Below are 19,736 nucleotides of genomic sequence, written 5' to 3'. Positions count from 1 at the left end.
CGAGGCTATATACAGGGGGCACCGGTACCGAGTCAGTGTGCGGGGGTACAGGTTAGTTGAGGTACTTTGTACATGTAGGTAGGGGTGAAGTGACTATGCATAGGTAATAAACAGCGAGTAGCAGCAGTATACAAAAGGGAGGGGTGGTGTCAATATAAATTGTCCGGTGGCGATTTTATTAATTGTTCAGCAGTCTTATGGCTTGGGGGTAGAAGCTGTTGAGGAGCCTTTTGGTCCTAGACTTGGCACTCCGGTACCACTTGCCGTGCGGAAGCAGAGGAAACAGTCTATAACTTGGGTGACTGGAGTCTATGACAATTTTATGGGCTTTCCTCTGACACCACCTATTATATAGGTCTTGTAGCCTAACGATAGTTACACATCATATACATTTCACCATTTGATTGACCCTTCAAATGGCTCATTCATCTCCCTTCCTCTCCCCTGTAACAATTCCCCAGGTCATTGCTGTAAATTAATGTGTTCTCAGTCAAATTACCTGGTAAAATAAGGAAAATATGTTTGGGGGATTACTGTCACTAAACTTAATTTAAAATAACTTTTGGCCTGTACCTTAAAATTCAATAATTGTTTTATGTTATATGCAGTTACCAGATACACATGAGTATCTACTAGGCTACATTCTGGGTACCACAGCAGTTAAAGACTGACTACATAACAATGAGGGCTTTATCGAAAGCGTTAGTAAACAAATAACAGGACCAAGACAGAGAGATGTCCAGAGGGGAGGATGACGTCAACCTTTCTATTTTCATCTTCTGGAACTGCTTCCCTTGTTCTTCTCCTCCTCCCCTTCTTCCTCACCCGCCTCTTCCTCCTCTCGTTGCTGCTGCCAGTGATTTAGCGAGCACACACTGCCCATGCCGAGTTTGATTCCCCTCTCTCTCGTTCCCTTTCCCCCCACCCCTTCTCCGGCCGGCAGTTCAAAGCGCTTCGGCGTGCGTCTGGTTCCCATTAGGGGCTCGGCCCTCTTCTCACGTCACTGACAGCCAGCCATCTGGGATCCATTGGGCTTAATTACGCCGCCTTTGGATTCCCTAACAATGCACCACCCCCACACCATTCACTCCCACCACCACCCCAATCCCTCCCAGACCATGCAGCCTGTGCAGTCCCTCACACACACACACACACACACACACACACACACACACACACACACACACACACACACACACACACACACACACACACACACACACACACGTTGTATCCCGCAACTAAAGGAATCTACCAGATTATACCGCAACCCACCCCCCCACCCCCAATCATCCACTACCTCTATCCTATAGCCACTGAACTGCAAGACTAGCTGATATACAGAAGAGGGTAGCATTTTGGAGGCAAACCCAAGATCCCTCACCTCCTGAATGGCAAGATGTGAAATAAACAGGACGGCCCCATTGGAAGATGGAAATCTCAAATCAAATCAAAGTTAATTTGTCACGTGCGCCAAATACAACAGGTGTAGTAGACCTTACAGTGAAATGCTTACTTACAGGCTCTAACCAATGGTGCAAAAAGGTATTAGGTGAACAATAGGTAAGTAAAGAAATAAAACAACAGTAAAAAGACAGTGAAAAGGACAGTGAAAGGTAGATGAATATGAATTAAATTAGAAGGATGGCAGGCTGCATTGAACCAGGTTATTACATTTATGGTATTTCAAGATGCATAAAATACAGCCAATGCAGAAATTGGGTGCATATTTTCTGGCTGTACAGAACGTCTGGGGAATAGAGGCCCAGTCACAGATTTTCCTTGCACAGACTTTATTGCTTACAATGTTTGTTGGTGGAATTGGGTGGGGGAACACGTGGGAAAGTGAACACATTTTCACTTGTAAAAATGTGTTTCTAAGGTGAATTCATGGGATTTTACATTTGGATTTCCCAGAGTCATTTTTTTTCAAATTCCACATGAGGATATTGGCTATATGTCTACAAGAAACAGTTAGGTAACATCTAGAAAACTAAGTGATAGAGCTACCTGTATTGACATCTGAGCTACTGTAAGAAAAAACGACTAGGTAACATACACCTGTACTAAGAGCTAAGAAAAAGTTACTAGGTAACATCTACCTGTAATGACAATGAAGTGACAGTTACTAGGTAACATCTACCTGCAATGAAAATGAAGTGACAGTTACTAGGTAACATCTACCTGTAATGAAAACTAAGTGACAGTTGCTAGGTAACATCTACCTGCAATGAAAATGAAGTGACAGTTACTAGGTAACATCTACCTGTAATGAAAACTAAGTGACAGTTACTAGGTAACATCTACCTGCAATAAAAACGAAGTGACAGTTACTAGGTAACATCTACCTGTAATGAAAACTAAGTGACAGTTACTAGGTAACATCTACCTGTAATGAAAACTAAGTGACAGTTACTAGGTAACATCTACCTGTAATGAAAACTAAGTGACAATTACTAGGTAACATCTACCTGCAATGAAAATGAAGTGACAGTTACTAGGTAACATCTACCTGTAATGAAAACTAAGTGACAGTTACTAGGTAACATCTACCTGTAATGAAAACTAAGTGACAGTTACTAGGTAACATCTACCTGCAATGAAAATGAAGTGACAGCTACTAGGTAACATCTACCTGTAATGAAAACTAAGTGACAGTTGCTAGGTAACATCTACCTGTAATGAAAACTAAGTGACAGTTGCTAGGTAACATCTACCTGTAATGAAAACTAAGTGACAGTTGCTAGGTAACATCTACCTGTAATGAAAACTAAGTGACAGTTGCTAGGTAACATCTACCTGCAATGAAAATGAAGTGACAGTTGCTAGGTAACATCTACCTGTAATGAAAACGAAGTGACAGTTGCTACATCTACCTGTAATGAATATGAAGTGACAGTTGTTAGGTAACATCTACCTGTAATGAAAATGAAGTGACAGTTGTTAGGTACAGGGTTGTTAGGTACACCTGTACACGTAACGAAGATAGTCACTAGGTAACACACACCTAAACTAGGGAGCACTTACTAGGTTTTCTTATTCTTCTATACAACCAGTGAATCAACACCGACCATACTGCTCTCAGTGAGTTAGCAATTAGCATAGTATGCTATGGGTAAACATTGAGCCTAGCGTCTGCCTGTTGGAATCGATGGCTCTTAACGGTACAGTATGGCTACAGCCATTAGAATCCTGAGTTTGACGAGCTTGGCCCACCCACTGTGTGTATGCACCATACGGACCTCACATACTGTTCATCGTCTGGTGGCGAGCCAACACCGCTGACAGGAACGCTCAAAGTTCATTACGCCGCAAACCGAGCAGCTATTCATTCAGGGGCTGAGGCTTGAATGAAGTGGAAAGTGCGGTGCACAGAAAAAAGACACACCTCCATTCAGTGGCATGGATCCACACCATATAATGGAGGGCATCACAAAAATCTAACTCGCACCACAATATAAACACATGATACTGTACAAGTCTGTTATATCCCAGCTGTGCGTAGTATTTCAAGGATGAGTGAAGAGTTTTGGTAAGACTTTCTATGAATCAATTGCGCGCACACCCCATTGACTAAAATATAATCTTTGCACTTTTGTGGTTTTGTCTTAATGTGATTTTGGTTGGAGGTAAGGTGAGGTAGGTTAGGTGTATCTCTAACTCTGTACCTGAATGCTGCTAGGTATTCTGCGTCGCCCATGGGGGGGTCCAAGCCTCCCGTCCACGCCACGTTGACATTGAAGCCCTCACCTGCTCCTACTCCCACCTGGACAGAGAGGAAGAGAAAGAGAGAAAGAGAGATGGGAGAGAGAGAAATAGAGATATTCATTGTTATTCATTAATATTCATAGTTATCATGTTAACATCTTACTTCATTGAAAGTTATGCTGAGAGCTGAGGGAGGGTCGTGAGATATTTTGCGTCAAATGTTCACACACAATCAGCACCATAGTTTCAAAATGCACATTTGTGCCATTGAGGAAAAGCTGTGTCACATTTCAATGACATAAGGGAGTGATTACAATTTCCAAATGAAAGACGGCTGGACATTAATTCAACGCCTCCATCAACTCAACAATTTTTATTTTTGATACAATTTGTCAAATCTGCTCATAAATCACAAAACTACACCCAGAATATGTCCCAGTTTTAACACACTACAGAGACATATTTTCTTGAGTTGGCACTTGTCGATATTTAGTTTCTAGCTATAATTCACCAAAATTCAGCACCCAGAACCAAATGTTAACGTCTGTCACGAGAGAGTACATTTCACCAAATGCCAGGCACAACCTGATTTGACCTCACATTAATGGGGTGGGAGAATAGTTGAGCCACTGGTCTTAAGAGTAGGCCTTAAAATGCCTGCCTCTCTTTTTAGTCCTGCTAGTGGCTAATTACTGTAGCTATTTAGCTATTTACTGTAGCTATTTAGCTATTTATTGTAGTTAATTAGCTATTTACTGTAGCTATTTAGCTATTTACTGTAGCTATTTAGCTATTTACTGTAGTTATTTAGCTATTTACTGTAGCTATTTACTGTAGCTATTTAGCTATTTACTGTAGCTATTTACTGTAGCTATTTAGCTATTTACTATAGCTATTTACTGTAGCTATTTACTGTAGCTATTTAGCTATTTACTGTAGCTATTTAGCTATTTACTGTAGCTATTTACTGTAGCCATTTACTGTAGCTATTTAGCTATTTACTGTAGCTATTTACTGTAGCTATTTAGCTTTTGAAAACTTCTCCAACATCACTCAATGTCATGGTGAGGAGAGAGTGAGGACTGAGTGACACCCTATTGGCAACAAACCGTGGTCATTTCCTTTGTGTGTGTGATGATGTGCATCGCAGAATGTCTCTCGGTGGACTGGATGTCCACAGGGTAAATTCAAAACACATGCGCTCCGCCATACACTGCCAACTAGTCACTCTCTCACACACACACACACACACTCACACTCACACTCACACACACACACACACACACACACACACACACACACACACACACACACACACACACACACACACACGCACACACACACACACACACACACGCTCTATCCATCACTCTATTGTTCTTCTCTTCTTCATCCCTTTTCTTCATTTTTCCTCTTTTATTTCCCTTTCTCTCTTTCCTTTCATGTTTAAAAGATGCTGGAGTGGATTAGGGATACCCTGATGTTTATGTGTAGTACCCCTGGTCACATCATGCTACCCTCTAGTGTGTTATATTGGTACATGGTGCTATGGTGACATCACCGCTACCCCCTAGTGTGTTATATTGGTACATGGTGCTATGGTGACATCACCGCTACCCCCTAGTGTGTTATATAGGTACATGGTGCTGTAGTGGAGGGACACAGAGACTTCAGAGGTTTACCACACAGCTCAGTGGAGGTCGAGGGGCCATTTAAGGCAAAGCCACATCCAAGCCAGAACGGCCTCATTTGGACCATCCCCTCATGATGAAGGTTATGTGAAAACATCCACTTTTTCATCCTCACAGTTTTGTGAGAATGGGAAAATGAAGGTGGGTGGTGTGGTATTAGGTGGGTGGCCGACCCAATCTGTTCGGTGCTTGCTCAGACGTTTTCTTTTCCAAATGGTCACACCGATCATGTATTTGATGGACAGTTCCATCTACCAATGGGAGAGCATGATGTATACGGTAGTGGATAGTACAACCTAATATACCTCAGCTGGGTCCCCGCTACCGGGGAAGAATTTGCCGTTGTCATAGCGATGCAGGGAGATGTACAGCACGCTGGGGTCGTTGTAGAAGACCGACTGGGTACCGTTCCCATGGTGAACATCCTGAACATTGGAGAGAAAGGTCAAGGGGCAGTCAGACTCTTAATTCTGTAGTATACTAAACTAGTCCATTACTTGACCTTAATGTTTGCATAATCCCTTTTAGTGCACACTAAAATACATACAATTATTTGTCCTTATAAGTTGTGTGTACGTGTGTGTGTGTGTGTGTGTGTGTGTGTGTGTGTGTGTGTGTGTGTGTGTGTGTGTGTGTGTGTGTGTGTGCGCGCCTAGGCCCAGACTCGTGGCAGGTCTGACTCATGTGGAAAGCAGACATCAGTGTGAATGCTGACACCACGTTTATGGTCAATAATGATGTTAAAGTGAGCACGTGTGTGTGTCTGTGTTTAGATCCCATGTGGGGACCAGTGACAGCGGCCGTCTCTCACCCAGTCCACAATGAGGATCTTGCTGACGCCGAGTTTGTACTGGAGCTGCTTGGCTGCGATGGCCACAGAGTTGAAGAAGCAGAAACCCCTTTGGAGAGAGACACGTGTGGGGACATAGGAATACTTATGAGAACATGTTCCCATAATGACACCATAGACACCCGATGTAAAGTTGAGGCTTTTTTAAGTGAAAGGTCTCCAGGAGATATCTCCATGATAATGTATATACACAAACTAGGTGATGTGAAGACATTAGTGCCAATGGGTCAAACATGCTTTGTTTCACTGAACATGCACTCATGTTTAGGCACGGTATGGCTGGACAGTACCAGAATGTAGGGTTGCAAAGTATGAATGATGGGAAATAGCGGTGCTGACAGCAGAAGCTATAAACTCGATGAGTGTGAACTAAATTGAAGATCATATCTGCTGTCCAACTCTTCTCCTCCAGAGTCATTATCGACACATAAATAACTACTGACAGGCACTGCTGAGTACACACACACACACACATGCACACACTTAGAGGTGGTGCTATAGGCTGACAGCACAGTGTCCTGAAAGCTGGGCATGAATTGAGCAGCGCGGGTAGAAGTAGATTGCTGTTAGCCTTGGGCAAGTAACACACATTCACTTAACACACACCTGAAAGGTACTTTTCATGTGTAGGGAACCCTTTGAAATGATTTTAGAGACCTCCTGTTTCTGTGTGTGTGTGTGTGTGTGTGTGTGTGTGTGTCTGTGTGTCTGTGTGTGTGTGTGTGTGTGTGTGTGTGTCTGTGTGTGTCTATGTGTGTGTGTGTGTGTGTGTGTGTGTGTGTGTGTGTCTGTGTGTGTCTATGTGTGTGTGTGTGTGGTGCAGTACTTACAAGGGGGTAGAGTGGGCTGCATGATGTCCAGGGGGCCTCACCACTGCAAAGCCATTCTGTGAGGATGGAATAGAAACTTTAACACTGACTCTGGCTTTCTCTGAATAAATCTTACGATTTCACTTATATTAGTTGAATACAGGTGACATTGAAAGGTTTTGATATAGCCATATTAAATTCAAATTTCATGTGAAATTCATAAATTCAATAAACCATGAAGAGAAAGGACTATACAGTATGCTTCAATGTGTATTAATGTATGTTACGGGATTGACAATTCTGATCAGCTGAGTTACGGCTCGGACAGGGGGTTGCGATTGGCGGTCTCACCATCAGCTCTCCCTGTGCCACCCTGAGTGCAAGCTCCGTCACGCTGCCTGCTGCCAAGCGAGACGCCGTTGATGTGTGCATCTCGTTCCAGATCGTATCATTGTCCACCTGTCAATCACGCAAAACCAAGAAGTTACGTCAGGGGATGGGATAAAAATTATAACCACAGGGAGAAACATGGGCATAATTTACAAGTTATTTGATTGAAAATGGTGTCAGACCAATGAGTAAAGAGGAAGTCACCCATTGTAATAGGGAGGTGACAGGTTGTGACAGGTTGTAGGAAAGATTCCAAAGTCTACTGTTTATTCCAACCAAATGAAGAGTATCATGACTTATTGGGAGCCAGGGGGAAGGGTTTGGCAAGGGCAACATTTACCCACACTAATCACCACAACATTGACTTACTGCTGGTGTAAAGGGGGTAGTAAAGTATTCCTGCTCTCAGATCCTCTCTCTCTCTCTCTCTCTCTCTCTCTCTCTCTCTCTCTCTCCCTTTGTTATTCCATGTTTCAAAACTCCACATTTCTGGCGGTTTGGCACAACGGAACAATGAAATCAGAGGAATTTCTTTTATCACCGTCTTGGCCATCTTGTTCCAATCAGTGTGCCTGACCAGAGGAGCCAAGAGCCGGAAATCCAGACAGATCAGGCGCCTTATCAACACTATACAAAGCCCCTTCCTTCTCCTCTCCTCCTCCTATTCTCTCTCATCTTCTTCCTCATCCACTCATCTCTTCTTCATCTTCTTCTGTGTCTGCAAATATTTTCTCCTTCTTTGATACAAACCATCCTCTCCTCCACCATTTTCATTTTCTCCCTGTTTCTCTCAACTCCTTCCTCCTCCTCTCATCTCCTCTTCGTCTTCTTTAATGTCCGCATTTTCTCCTTCCTTATTTTGATTTATTTCACCTTTTTTTAACCAGGTAGGCTAGTTGAGAAAAAGTTCTCATTTACAACTGTGACCTTATCAACACCATACAAGCCTACTTCTTCCTAATCCCCCCCCCCCCTTTCTCTTATTCCTCTTCAACTCATCCCTGCCTCATCCTCTTCTTTGGTGTCCATAAAGTCCACCTCTCTCTCTCCCTGTCTCTCTCCCTCGTTCTCTCTCCCTGTCTCTCTCCCTCGTTCTCTCTCCCTGTCTCTCTCCCTCGTTCTCTCTCCCTGTCTCTCTCCCTCGTTCTTTCTCCCTGTCTCTCTCCCTCGTTCTTTCTCCCTGTCTCTCTCCCTCGTTCTTTCTCCCTGTCTCTCTCCCTCGTTCTTTCTCCCTGTCTCTCTCCCTCGTTCTTTCTCCCTGTCTCTCTCCCTCGTTCTTTCTCCCTGTCTCTCTCCCTCGTTCTTTCTCCCTGTCTCTCTCCCTCGTTCTTTCTCCCTGTCTCTCTCCCTGTCTCTCTCCCTCGTTCTTTCTCCCTCGTTCTCTCTCTCATCTCTCACCTTTTCTTTGTCTTTGATATCTATTTGGCGTTTCAACCAAGTCCCTGCCAACAACAACAACATCCTCCATAATTTGTAGTCCTATTAGCTTAATTGTGTAATGAGGCATAATCAAGCATGTAATGTTTGCCATTTTGTAATGTGATTAGATAAGTGGAAAGATTTCACAATCTTTGATTGTGCATTACAAGGTCTGTTGAGCTGTGTGCCTGTGCACAGTAAGTGTGTGTGTGTGTTGTGTATGTGTGTGTGTACTTTTGAGTAACTCACCCCAACTCCTCCACATCGTAGCATCACACGCATCCTTTGAGATAAGATCCCTGCAAGAGAAAGATAACTTTAACATGCTTTAATAACACACTTGTATGCCATCTGTAAATACGAATAACATTTTTCATTTAAGAGCTTAGTTGGTTTAGCTATGGAAAAAGATGGGAACCTTCCCGCTAGCAATGATTGGTTGAGATAATGGATGGGCTGGACATGCCAAGAGATGAGTTCAGATTGGTCTGCCCTGTAGCATGCTTCTGTCTATAACATGAGCTGCTCAGTATGTGTAGATAATCCTTCCTCTCGTGGCTTTTTTGAAAGATATAATGTAGCAAAAGTGTTGCTACTGCTCTAAACAACATTGCTGCCCTGGATTTAGCAGGCACAATCAACAAAGATCATTGGGAAAAAGTTGTGATGGACTACTTTCTGCACACGGCCAGTGTGAACCGGCGTGACTTGACACAACGGGCCAAACAAGCTGTAGTGACAAACAAAACGGAAAAGACACAGGACGACTTAGTTAGATTGGTTCCTTGTCTGCCGTGAAGCGTTCATCCATGTATACAGGTAAGAGTCTAACTACATTTTCAGATATTATAGGTTTCACATTTAGTCAGAAAGTCATTTTCATTGCAAGTTGAAGCTTACTGATAGCTAGCTAGCAAATGTTAGCTTGCCGGCTCGCTAGCTAACGTTCCCATGTACGATCTGTGTAATTGAATCAAGTTGGTTAGTTTTAGCTACCTGCAGATTCATTCTACAGCATTTCATGGATGGTGGCTAGCTAATGACAATCTGTTTGTACTGTGGCTATGGGTTGGGATTATGGTTCATTGTTTAGATAGCTAGAGCTAGCTAGCTGCATGTCTAAACAAAAAACTCGCCAGATGATTCCACGACCCATCAGGTTAGCCAGATGTGTCTGGGGGGTGGTTATAGTATTTCTTGCACATGACCCATCAGTTTAGACCAGTGTGTCTGGGTAAGAATCATCTAATAATTATACAATATTTTTATCTGGACACTTTCTATTATTGATATTGCTACTATACAAATATGCACGTAACCATTTCACTGTACCGTTTACACCTGTATCCTGTGCATGTGACAAATAAAGAACAACATGACCTGCACCAAAGTCAGATTAGGGTATAGGCAAAGAACTAGATTAAGTGTATTTTTACCTGGAGTTTTTCCTTATTGTAGGCTACTACTTTCACCACGTTTAGTCTTGAAATCTTTGGTTGTTTTTTTTTAATCCAAAGTAAAAAAGTAGTGAGCATTTAAAATGTTGCTACATAAGACCGAATCGAGGCGGTCGGTCACAAATGATCCATGCATGTGTATAGGTCCATGTACGTGATTATGAGTGTGCAAAAATACAGATTTTTGGCTATTGCCCAAGTGAGTGTGAGTGTTTGACAATGAAGTGCATCAGAGCTGTGTTGGTTTGAGTGTGTGTACTGTATGTGTCAGTGTGTGTGTGTGTGTGTGTGTGTGTGTGTGTGTGTGTGTGTGTGTCACACCAGCCAGCTTGCGGTTGTCCAGTTTGAGACGATGGAGTAGGTTGGTGCCATACAGCAGGACGTGCTTCTCGGAGTGGACAGACTGAAGCTCCTCCAGAGAGGCCTTCCTGCTACGGATACACTACAGCAGCAAACACACACTCTTCATTAAAATGTATCTTTAACACACACACATACACACATGGATGGACGCACGCACACACACCACTCAACTGACTGTGGTGCACACACACACACACAAAATAACAGACACTCACACAGTTGGCCGGGGTAGATGGTAGCTGCAATGTTAGCTTAACTCTATGTGACAGTAGTGATCATAGTAGACGTTAGAAATTGGCCCATCATCTTTGAACAAAGTAGCACTATAGAGTTTACTAAGTGTCAGTTGATCTCTCGTGGACACAAATAGTATCGTAAAAAGACTGTGGGATGCGACGACTATCTACCAGTTGTTCTGGTGCACAGGTTTTTCGTCACTGGTTATTTGAACAAATCACGATTTAGCGTGCGTGCGCATCTTTCTAAATTCGGAAGGGGAAGGGACATTTGGCCCATAGACTTGCCTGAGTCTTGTAGCGAAAGAGGGCTGGAGCTACCGCCCTGCTTCCGCTCCTCGTTTTAGTATATTTTTTTTCTTCATGCGATGACACAATTAGGTCAGATTCTAGTTCTGGGTTTCCTAGATCAGGTGTCAGTAAACCATCTCAGGGACCGGCACCGGTCCACAGACCAGAAGTTGAGAAACACTGGTATAATATATCATAATATAACACACAAACACTATCTATCTATCTATCTATCTATATATATATATATATATATACACACACACACCTCACACTGGTTCCTGAGGCCACTTTCTTGCAATCTGGACCAGATGCTCTGGATTCTCCCAGCATGCTCTGGGTGTCGGCTATTGTCGCCACAGGTGCACTGGTGCTTTAGCATCTGAGAGTCATACACCAGACCTACACACACACACACACACACACACACTCTCTGTGGTTTAGATACCCATACGATGTAGGTAGAAAGACAGTCAGCCAGACAAGCAGCCAGACAGACAGACAGTCAGCCAGCCAGTTAGACAGCCAGCCAGACAGACAGCCAGCCAGTCAGACAGCCAGTCCGACAGTGAGCCAGCCAGTCAGACAGCCAGCCAGCCAGTCAGACAGGCAGCCAGTTAGACAGCCAGCCAGTTAGACAGCCAGCCAGTCAGACAGCCAGACAGCCAGTCCGACAGTGAGCCAGCCAGACAGCCAGCCAGCCAGCTAGCCAGATAACCAGCCAGTCAGCGATCCTATTAAATGAAGTTATAATATGTTATTCTATAGACGGGACATAGAGCTGAATATATAGTAAACTGACCATGTGATACAACATAAAGCATTGTTTACAGCACTCCCCAAGTCTTTCTCACCAGTGGTGAATCGTAGCTTGGTGGGGGTCTCTGGACCAGTGCTGGCCAGAGACAGCGGGGTGTCTGTGAGCTGTGGAGGAGGGGGAAGAGAGGTGGAGGTAGGGGAGGACTTTGCGCGGCCAAGGGGGCGGTGGGAAGGGCCAAGAACCACAGGCACACCCAGGGGGTCCAGGTAGGTCACCTGTCTGTGCCTTTCTGTCAGGACCTGAAGGTGCCTGGACTGCTCCCAATGGAATGACTGGAGGGGGAGGGAGGGAGGGAGAGAGAGTGGAGAAGATGGGGAAAGAAAAGGGGGGACGAGAGGGAGGGAGAAAGGGAGAGGAATGGAGGGAGAAAGGGAGAGGAATGGAGGGAGAAAGGGAGAGGAATGGAGGGAGAAGCGGGGAGGAATGGAGGGAGAAGCAGGGAGGAATGGAGGGAGAAAGGGAGAGGAATAGAGGGAGAAAGGGAGAGGAATGGAGGGAGAAGCAGGGAGGAATGGAGGGAGAAAGGGAGAGGAATAGAGGGAGAAAGGGAGAGGAATGGAGGGAGAAAGGGAGAGGAATGGAGGGAGAAGCAGGGAGGAATGGAGGGAGAAAGGGAGAGGGATAGAGGGAGAAGTGGGGAGGGATGGAGGGAGAAGCAAGTAGGAATGGAGGGAGAAGTGGGGAGGGATGGAGGGAGAAGCAAGGAGGAATGGAGGGAGAAGCAGGGAGGAATGGAGGGAGAAGCAGGGAGGAATGGAGGGAGAAAGGGAGATGAATGGAGGGAGAAAGGGAGAGGAATGGAGGGAGAAAGGGAGAGGAATGGAGGGAGAAAGGGAGAGGAATGGAGGGAGAAGCAGGGAGGAATGGAGGGAGAAAGGGAGATGAATGGAGGGAGAAAGGGAGAGGAATGGAGGGAGAAAGGGAGAGGAATGGAGGGAGAAAGGGAGAGGAATGGAGGGAGAAGCAGGGAGGAATGGAGGGAGAAGCAGGGAGGAATGGAGGGAGAAAGGGAGAGGAATGGAGGGAGAAGCAGGGAGGAATGGAGGGAGAAAGGGAGATGAATGGAGGGAGAAATGGAGAGGAATGGAGGGAGAAGCAGGGAGGAATGGAGGGAGAAGCAGGGAGGAATGGAGGGAGAAGCAGGGAGGAATGGAGGGAGAAGCAGGGAGGAATGGAGGGAGAAGCAGGGAGGAATGGAGGGAGAAGCGGAGAGGAATGGAGGGAGAAAGGGAGAGGAATGGAGGGAGAAGCAGGGAGGAATGGAGGGAGAAAGGGAGAGGAATGGAGGGAGAAAGGGAGATGAATGGAGGGAGAAAGGGAGAGGAATGGAGGGAGAAGCAGGGAGGAATGGAGGGAGAAAGGGAGAGGAATGGAGGGAGAAAGGGAGAGGAAAGGAGGGAGAAGCAGGGAGGAATGGAGGGAGAAAGGGAGAGGAATGGAGGGAGAAAGGGAGAGGAATGGAGGGAGAAAGGGAGAGGAAAGGAGGGAAAAGCAGGGAGGAATGGAGGGAGAAAGGGAGAGGAATGGAGGGAGAAAGGGAGAGGAATGAGGGAGAAGCAGGGAGGAATGGAGGGAGAAAGGGAGAGGAATGGAGGGAGAAGCAGGGAGGAATGGAGGGAGAAAGGGAGAGGAATGGAGGGAGAAAGGGAGAGGAATGAGGGAGAAGCAGGGAGGAATGGAGGGAGAAAGGGAGAGGAATGGAGGGAGAAGCAGGGAGGAATGGAGGGAGAAAGGGAGAGGAATGGAGGGAGAAAGGGAGATGAATGGAGGGAGAAAGGGAGATGAATGGGAGAACAGAAAGAGAGAGAGAGAGAGAGAGAGAGAGAGAGAAAAGATGAGTATTATTATTTTGTTTGTTTATTTGTTTACCCATTACTTTAGCAATGACATAAAACAGGCAACTAAGAGCTGAGCTATTGAGCTGTGATTCTATGGTGCCCTCTATTGGTGAGCCAAACAGTTGGTCTGAACTGAAGCTGTAGTTGGGAGTGGGACTAATTGAATAATTTTCTGTATGACCTAGGTAGCGCTTCAGGTGTGTTGTAAGTGTGTGTGCGTCCGCATGCATGCATATCAGAGGAGGCTGGTGGGTGGAGCTATAGGAGGATGGGCTCAATGTAATGGCGGAATGGACTAAATGGAACATAGTCAAACGTGGTTTCCATATCTTTGATACCGTTCAATTCATTCCATTACAGCCATTACAACGAGCCTGTCCTCCTATAGCTCCTCTGATGCATGTGTGTGTGTGTGTGTGTGTGTGTGTGTGTGTGCGTGCGTGCGTGCGTGTATTCATGTGTGCATACATGTGAGATCGTGTACCTGATTCACCAGAGGTGTGTATTTCCTGATATGTTCCCCATGGCTGTCTCGTGAGGATGCATACTCTGTGTCCCACATTGACTCAGAGCTGCTGGTTCCACTCTGTCTACTTCTCTGGTATCCATCCTCCTCCCCTAACCTGATCTCCTCTGGGTCCATGTCCTCCGAGGAGATCTGTGTGAGACGAGGCTTCTCACAGGATCAAAGGTCATCATGCATTAGTCTTCACTCTTCTTCTTCATGTCTCACTAGTACTATTATGCAGTATGTATATATATGTATTGTAGTGTGTGTGTGTGTGTGTGTGTGTGTGTGCACATGAGCATGTTGCTCGACAATTCCCAAGCTGTGTGAGTGTGTCCAATCTGTGCTCCTTCTCACCTGGTCCAGGTGTGTGTTTTGTTTGAGTCTCTCCAGCAGCAGATTGTGGTTCTGCTGCAGTAGCTGGTGCTGCTGGTGAGAGGGCAGTGGGGGCTCAGACCGGGTCCGACCCAGGGGCCTGTGGGGGCCCAAGGTGGCCAGTCCTTCCAGCCTGGAGGAGGGGTACTGGATAAGGCCTGGGTTCAGACCTCGCACTGGAGGAAGAGAGAGGTGGGGAGAAAGAAAGTGAAGGGGAAGAGAGAGGGATAGAGGGAGGGAGAGAGAGTGTGAAAGAGAGTAAGAGGGAGGGAGAGAGAGGGGAGAGAGCAAGAGAGAAGAGGAGAGAGAGGGGGAGAGAGAGAGAGAGAGAGAGAGAGACATCAGGATCATCATGTTAGACAAAAAAATTAAGAAAATGACTAGAGAGGAAGTAGACTGTTGTGGGAATGTTTTTTATTTATCTAGGCAAGTCAGTTAAGAACAAATTCTTATTTAAAATGACAGCCGCTTGGGGAACAGTGAGTTAACTGCCTTGTACACCCGCATTGCTTGCTGTTTTGGGATTTATGCTGGGTTTCTGTACAGCACTTTGTGACATCAGCTGATGTAAGAAGGGCTTTATAAATATATTTGATTGATTAATTGTTCAGGGGCAGAATGACATATTTTTACATTGTCAGCTCGGGGATTCGATCCAGCAACCGCTCGGTTACTGGCCCAACGCGCTAACTACTAGGCTTTGATGAGTCTGGGTAACCATGAAATAGATCAGTTTGATGAGTCTGGATAACCATGAAATAGATCAGTTTGATGAGTCTGGGTAACCAGGAAATAGATCAGTTTGATGAGTCTGGGTAACCAGGAAATAGATCAGTTTGATGAGTCTGGGTAACCAGGAAATAGATCAGTTTGATGAGTGGATGAAGTAAGTGGCATTCAGTCAAATGGTCAATAGAGGGCAGTGTCGCTCTGTGTGTGTTTGATTAGCTGTGTATGCAGCAGTCTTGAGGGCTCCAGGATGACTACAGGTGTGTGTGTGTGTGTGTGTGTGTGTGTGTGTGTCTCTCACCAGTGACTAGCTGTGTATGCAGCAGTCCTGAGGGCTCCAGGATGACTACAGGTGTGTGTGTGTGTGTGTGTGTGTGTGTGTGTGTGTGTGTGTGTGTGTGTCTCACCAGTGACTAGCTGTGTATGCAGCAGTCCTGAGGGCTCCAGGATGAACATGGGCTGGAGGTGATGGTGGGCAGCACTGTGTCTCTCCATGGGCAGGTAGACCTGGGGCAGTACCCTGGCCACCCTCTGATAACTACCCGTTTCCCAATCACCATGGCCAGGAAGCCCGGTGCTGATGCTCGGCAGCGCGGTGGAGCAGGGCACCATAAAGTGGGCCAGCGTACCATCCTGGAGTAGCAACCTCTGAGCCTGAAGGAGGGAGGCAGGTCCGGAAAACACAAAACATTCAAACATAACAAAACACACACTAAATCAATTGAGTAGTGTTAACTCAAAAAACAATAGTAATTTAAACTTGATTCAATTCCAGTAGGTAGTGTGCACTCAACTACTAACTGCCGGGTTATCAAAGTTCAGTCCTCAAGGTTTCAATGTCTGTTAGAATAGAATGACTGTTTCATTCCTTTAGTATAAGTGTAAGAGCAGAAAAAAACATCAGTTTGCTGAAATCTGAGTGGTGAAAAATATTGGAAACTGAAAAGGACACGTCAGTTGAACACTAATCTAATATTCATGGTACAGTACAGCCAGGTGGCCAAATGTTTTAAACAGGCCTGTTGAAGAGAGAGAGAGAGAGAAAGAGAGAGAGAGATGGACAACTGTACACCACTGCCATTTTATTCAATCAGCCCTTATTCAATTAAAACATATACTATATACAAAAGTATGTGGATACCCCTTCAAATTAGTGGACTCAGCTATTTCAGCCACACCCGTTGCTGACAGGTGTATAACATAGAGCACACAGCCATGCAATCTCCAAATCGTCTGTCCTCACTATCGAGCTCCAAACTGCCTCTGGGAGCAATGTCAGCAAAATAACTGTTCATTGGGAGCTTCATGAAATGGGTTCCACAAGTCTGGAAACACATTCTCTGGAGTATAGAATCATTGGGTTCTGGAGCAGTGGAAACACATTCTCTGGAGTATAGAATCATTGGGTTCTGGAGCAGTGGAAACACATTCTCTGGAGTATAGAATCATTGGGTTCTGGAGCAGTGGAAACACATTCTCTGGAGTATAGAATCATGCTTCACCATCTGGCAGTACGACGGACGAATCTGAGTTTGGAGAATGCATAGTGGCAACTGTAAAGTTTGGTGGAGGAGGGCCTCCCGAGTGGCGCAGCGGTCTAAGTCACTGTATCGCAGTGCTAGAGGCATCACTACAGATCCGGGTTTGATCCCAGGCTGTGTCGCAGCCAGCCGCAACTGGGAGACCCATGAGGCGGCGCACAATTGGCCCAGCGTCGTCAGGGTTAGGGGAGGGTTTGGCCCAGCGTCGTCAGGGTTAGGGGAGGGTTTGGCCCAGCGTCGTCAGGGTTAGGGGAGAGTTTGGCCCAGCGTTGTCAGGGTTAGGGGAGGGTTTGGCCCAGCGTCATCACGGTTAGGGGAGGGTTTGGCCGGCCAGGATGTCCTTGTCACATCGCGCTCTTGCAACTCCTTGTAGCGGCACGCTGACTTCGGTCGCCAGCTGTACGGTGTTTTCTCTAACACATTGGTGCAGACGGTTTTCGGGTTAAGCGAGCACTGTGTCAAGAAGCAGTGCGGCTTGGCGGGATCGTGTTTCAGAGGAAGCATGGCTCCCGACCTTCGCCTGTCCCGAGTCCGTACGGAAGCTGCAGCGATGGGACGAGACCAGGGCAAAGGGGCTGTGTGTGGGGCTGTGTGCGTTCCGCGACCTGATTCAGTACGGCCTGGGGGCTGTGTGCGTTCCGCGACTTGATTCAGTGCGGCCCGGGGGCTGTGTGCGGCCCGCGACCTGATTCAGTACGGCCCGGGGGCTGTGTGCGGCCCGCGACCTGATTCAGTACGGCCCGCGACCTGATTCAGTACGGCCCGCGACCTGATTCAGTACGGCCCCGGGGCTGTGTGCGGCCCGCGACCTGATTCAGTACGGCCCGCGACCTGATTCAGTACGGCCTGGGGGCTGTGTGCGGCCCGCGACCTGATTCAGTACGGCCCGGGTGCTGTGTGCGGCCCGCGACCTGATTCAGTACGGCCCGGGGGCTGTGTGCGGCCCGCGACCTGATTCAGTACGGCCTGGGGGCCTGGGGGCTGTGTACGGCCTGGGGGATGTGTATGGCCTGGGGGCTGTGTATGGCCCGGGGGATGTGTACGGCCCGGGGGATGTGTACGGCCCGGGGGCTGTGTACGGCCCGGGGGATGTGTACGGCCCGGGGGATGTGTACGGCCCGGGGGCTGTGTACGGACTGGGGGATGTGTGCGGCCTGGGGAATCATGCTCAGATGACATATAGAATTTGAGATACACACGTCACAGTTACAAATAGTAGCTGCTAGAAATTGCGCAAAAAAAAGTTTTTCAAAGATTTCTAAGAAAAGGAAAACAGACGATGAATGTAGGGTGTTCCAGGAAGAGGGGACATCAACATGTCTTTATTGAGGTGTCAGGGAAAGCTGTGTGCAAAGAGAGCATCGCTGTCGTGAAAGACTACAACTTGTCCCGACACTTCCAGACGAAGCAGGCAGAGAAACATAGGAATATGTCTTCTGAGCGGTGGGCATCTAAAGAGTGCCTTTCTTAGTTGCAAAAGCAGCAAGGACATTTCACAAAACTGCATTCAGCAGATGGAATTGCGAGAGCTAGCTATGTACTGTCCCACAAAATTGCTAAACATAGCAAACCATTCACTGAGGGTGAATTCATTAAAGCGTTTTTAATTGACTCTGCAGCAATACTTTACCCTGAGAAGGAAGAGCTGTTTGAAAATGTTTCCCTGTCTAGACGAACAGTGACACGGCATGTTGAGGACATCACAGAGAATATGGAACAACAGTTGAAAGACAAGGTAAAGGATTTCACCTATTTCTCCTTGGCCCTGGATGAGAGCAGTGATGCAGGTGACACGGTACAGTTGTTGATATTCTTAAACTCAGACTGTGAAATTACAGAGGAGCTTCAGTGCAGTCAATGAAGAGCACAACCACAGGGAAAGATTTATTGGAGGAGGTTAATAAGTGTGTGGCAAAGCTGGGACTGAGTTTTAAAAATATATCCAGTGTGACCACTGATGGGTGCCCAAACTTGATAGGAAAAAACATTGTCCTTTTGAAAAGGATGCAAGATCAAATAGCTGAGCTGAACCCAGATCAGAAAATTAATTTCCTGCATTGCATTTTTCATCAGGTGGTGCTCTCAAACGTGTTCTGAAAATGAGCCTGTTGTGGATACAGTCACTAAAGTGGTAAACTTCATAAGAGCAAAATCTTTAAACCACAGGCAGTTTGTCTGACAGTTGGAAGAGACAGAGTCGGGTCATGCAGGTCTCCCCACCACACAAACGTGAGATGGCTGAGTTTGGGGAAGGTGCTTAAAAGGGTGTGGGACCTGAAGTCGGAGATTGATGAGTTTCTGCAAATGAAAGAAAAATATGTGTATTTCCCTCAACTGCAAGATAAAGAATGGCTGGCTGATTTTGCCTTCACCGTGGACGTCATGGCCCTCATGAATTAACTGAATTCCAAACTACAAGGGAAGGGCCTTTTTGCATGAAAATGACTTCTCCTGACTCGCCAAGTAGAAGCCAACAATCTCACGCACCTTCCGATACTACTAGTCTGTTCCCTATCAGACGACCAGCGGGAGAAGTATACATCTCTGCTGTGTGCTTTTAACAGTGTTTTCTCGTAGTTTTGAGGAAAAAGACATGGTGTTGGGTTTCCTCTCGTTTCACCTTCAATGTGGATAACTCTCCCACTGACCTGCAGTGATTGGAGAACTATTCAAAACAATGTCACTGACGAGGTTCTATGCATCTCAGCATG

The 19,736-nt window shown here is 46.3% G+C and overlaps 1 protein-coding gene across 1 annotated transcript in view; it reads right to left on the bottom strand.

Annotated features, from left to right (window-relative positions):
* Positions 1 to 19,736, bottom strand: part of LOC139413816 (histone deacetylase 7-like) — a 69,930-nt gene that overhangs the window by 7,543 nt on the left and 42,651 nt on the right. Inside the window, exons 8-19 of the mRNA XM_071161601.1 lie at positions 15,892 to 16,138; positions 14,738 to 14,931; positions 14,357 to 14,545; positions 12,069 to 12,306; positions 11,483 to 11,616; positions 10,646 to 10,766; positions 9,117 to 9,166; positions 7,410 to 7,517; positions 7,080 to 7,135; positions 6,211 to 6,298; positions 5,705 to 5,824; positions 3,669 to 3,766 (exon numbers count right to left, since the gene is read on the bottom strand). Of these exons, the coding sequence (XP_071017702.1) occupies positions 3,669 to 3,766; positions 5,705 to 5,824; positions 6,211 to 6,298; positions 7,080 to 7,135; positions 7,410 to 7,517; positions 9,117 to 9,166; positions 10,646 to 10,766; positions 11,483 to 11,616; positions 12,069 to 12,306; positions 14,357 to 14,545; positions 14,738 to 14,931; positions 15,892 to 16,138 (1,643 nt within the window). The remainder of the gene's footprint in view (positions 1 to 3,668; positions 3,767 to 5,704; positions 5,825 to 6,210; positions 6,299 to 7,079; positions 7,136 to 7,409; positions 7,518 to 9,116; positions 9,167 to 10,645; positions 10,767 to 11,482; positions 11,617 to 12,068; positions 12,307 to 14,356; positions 14,546 to 14,737; positions 14,932 to 15,891; positions 16,139 to 19,736) is intronic.

The sequence above is a fragment of the Oncorhynchus clarkii genome, chromosome 7 (genome assembly GCF_045791955.1).
Source record: "Oncorhynchus clarkii lewisi isolate Uvic-CL-2024 chromosome 7, UVic_Ocla_1.0, whole genome shotgun sequence".
Classification (NCBI taxonomy): domain Eukaryota; kingdom Metazoa; phylum Chordata; class Actinopteri; order Salmoniformes; family Salmonidae; genus Oncorhynchus; species Oncorhynchus clarkii.
This window is presented reverse-complemented; position numbering and strand designations above follow the sequence as displayed.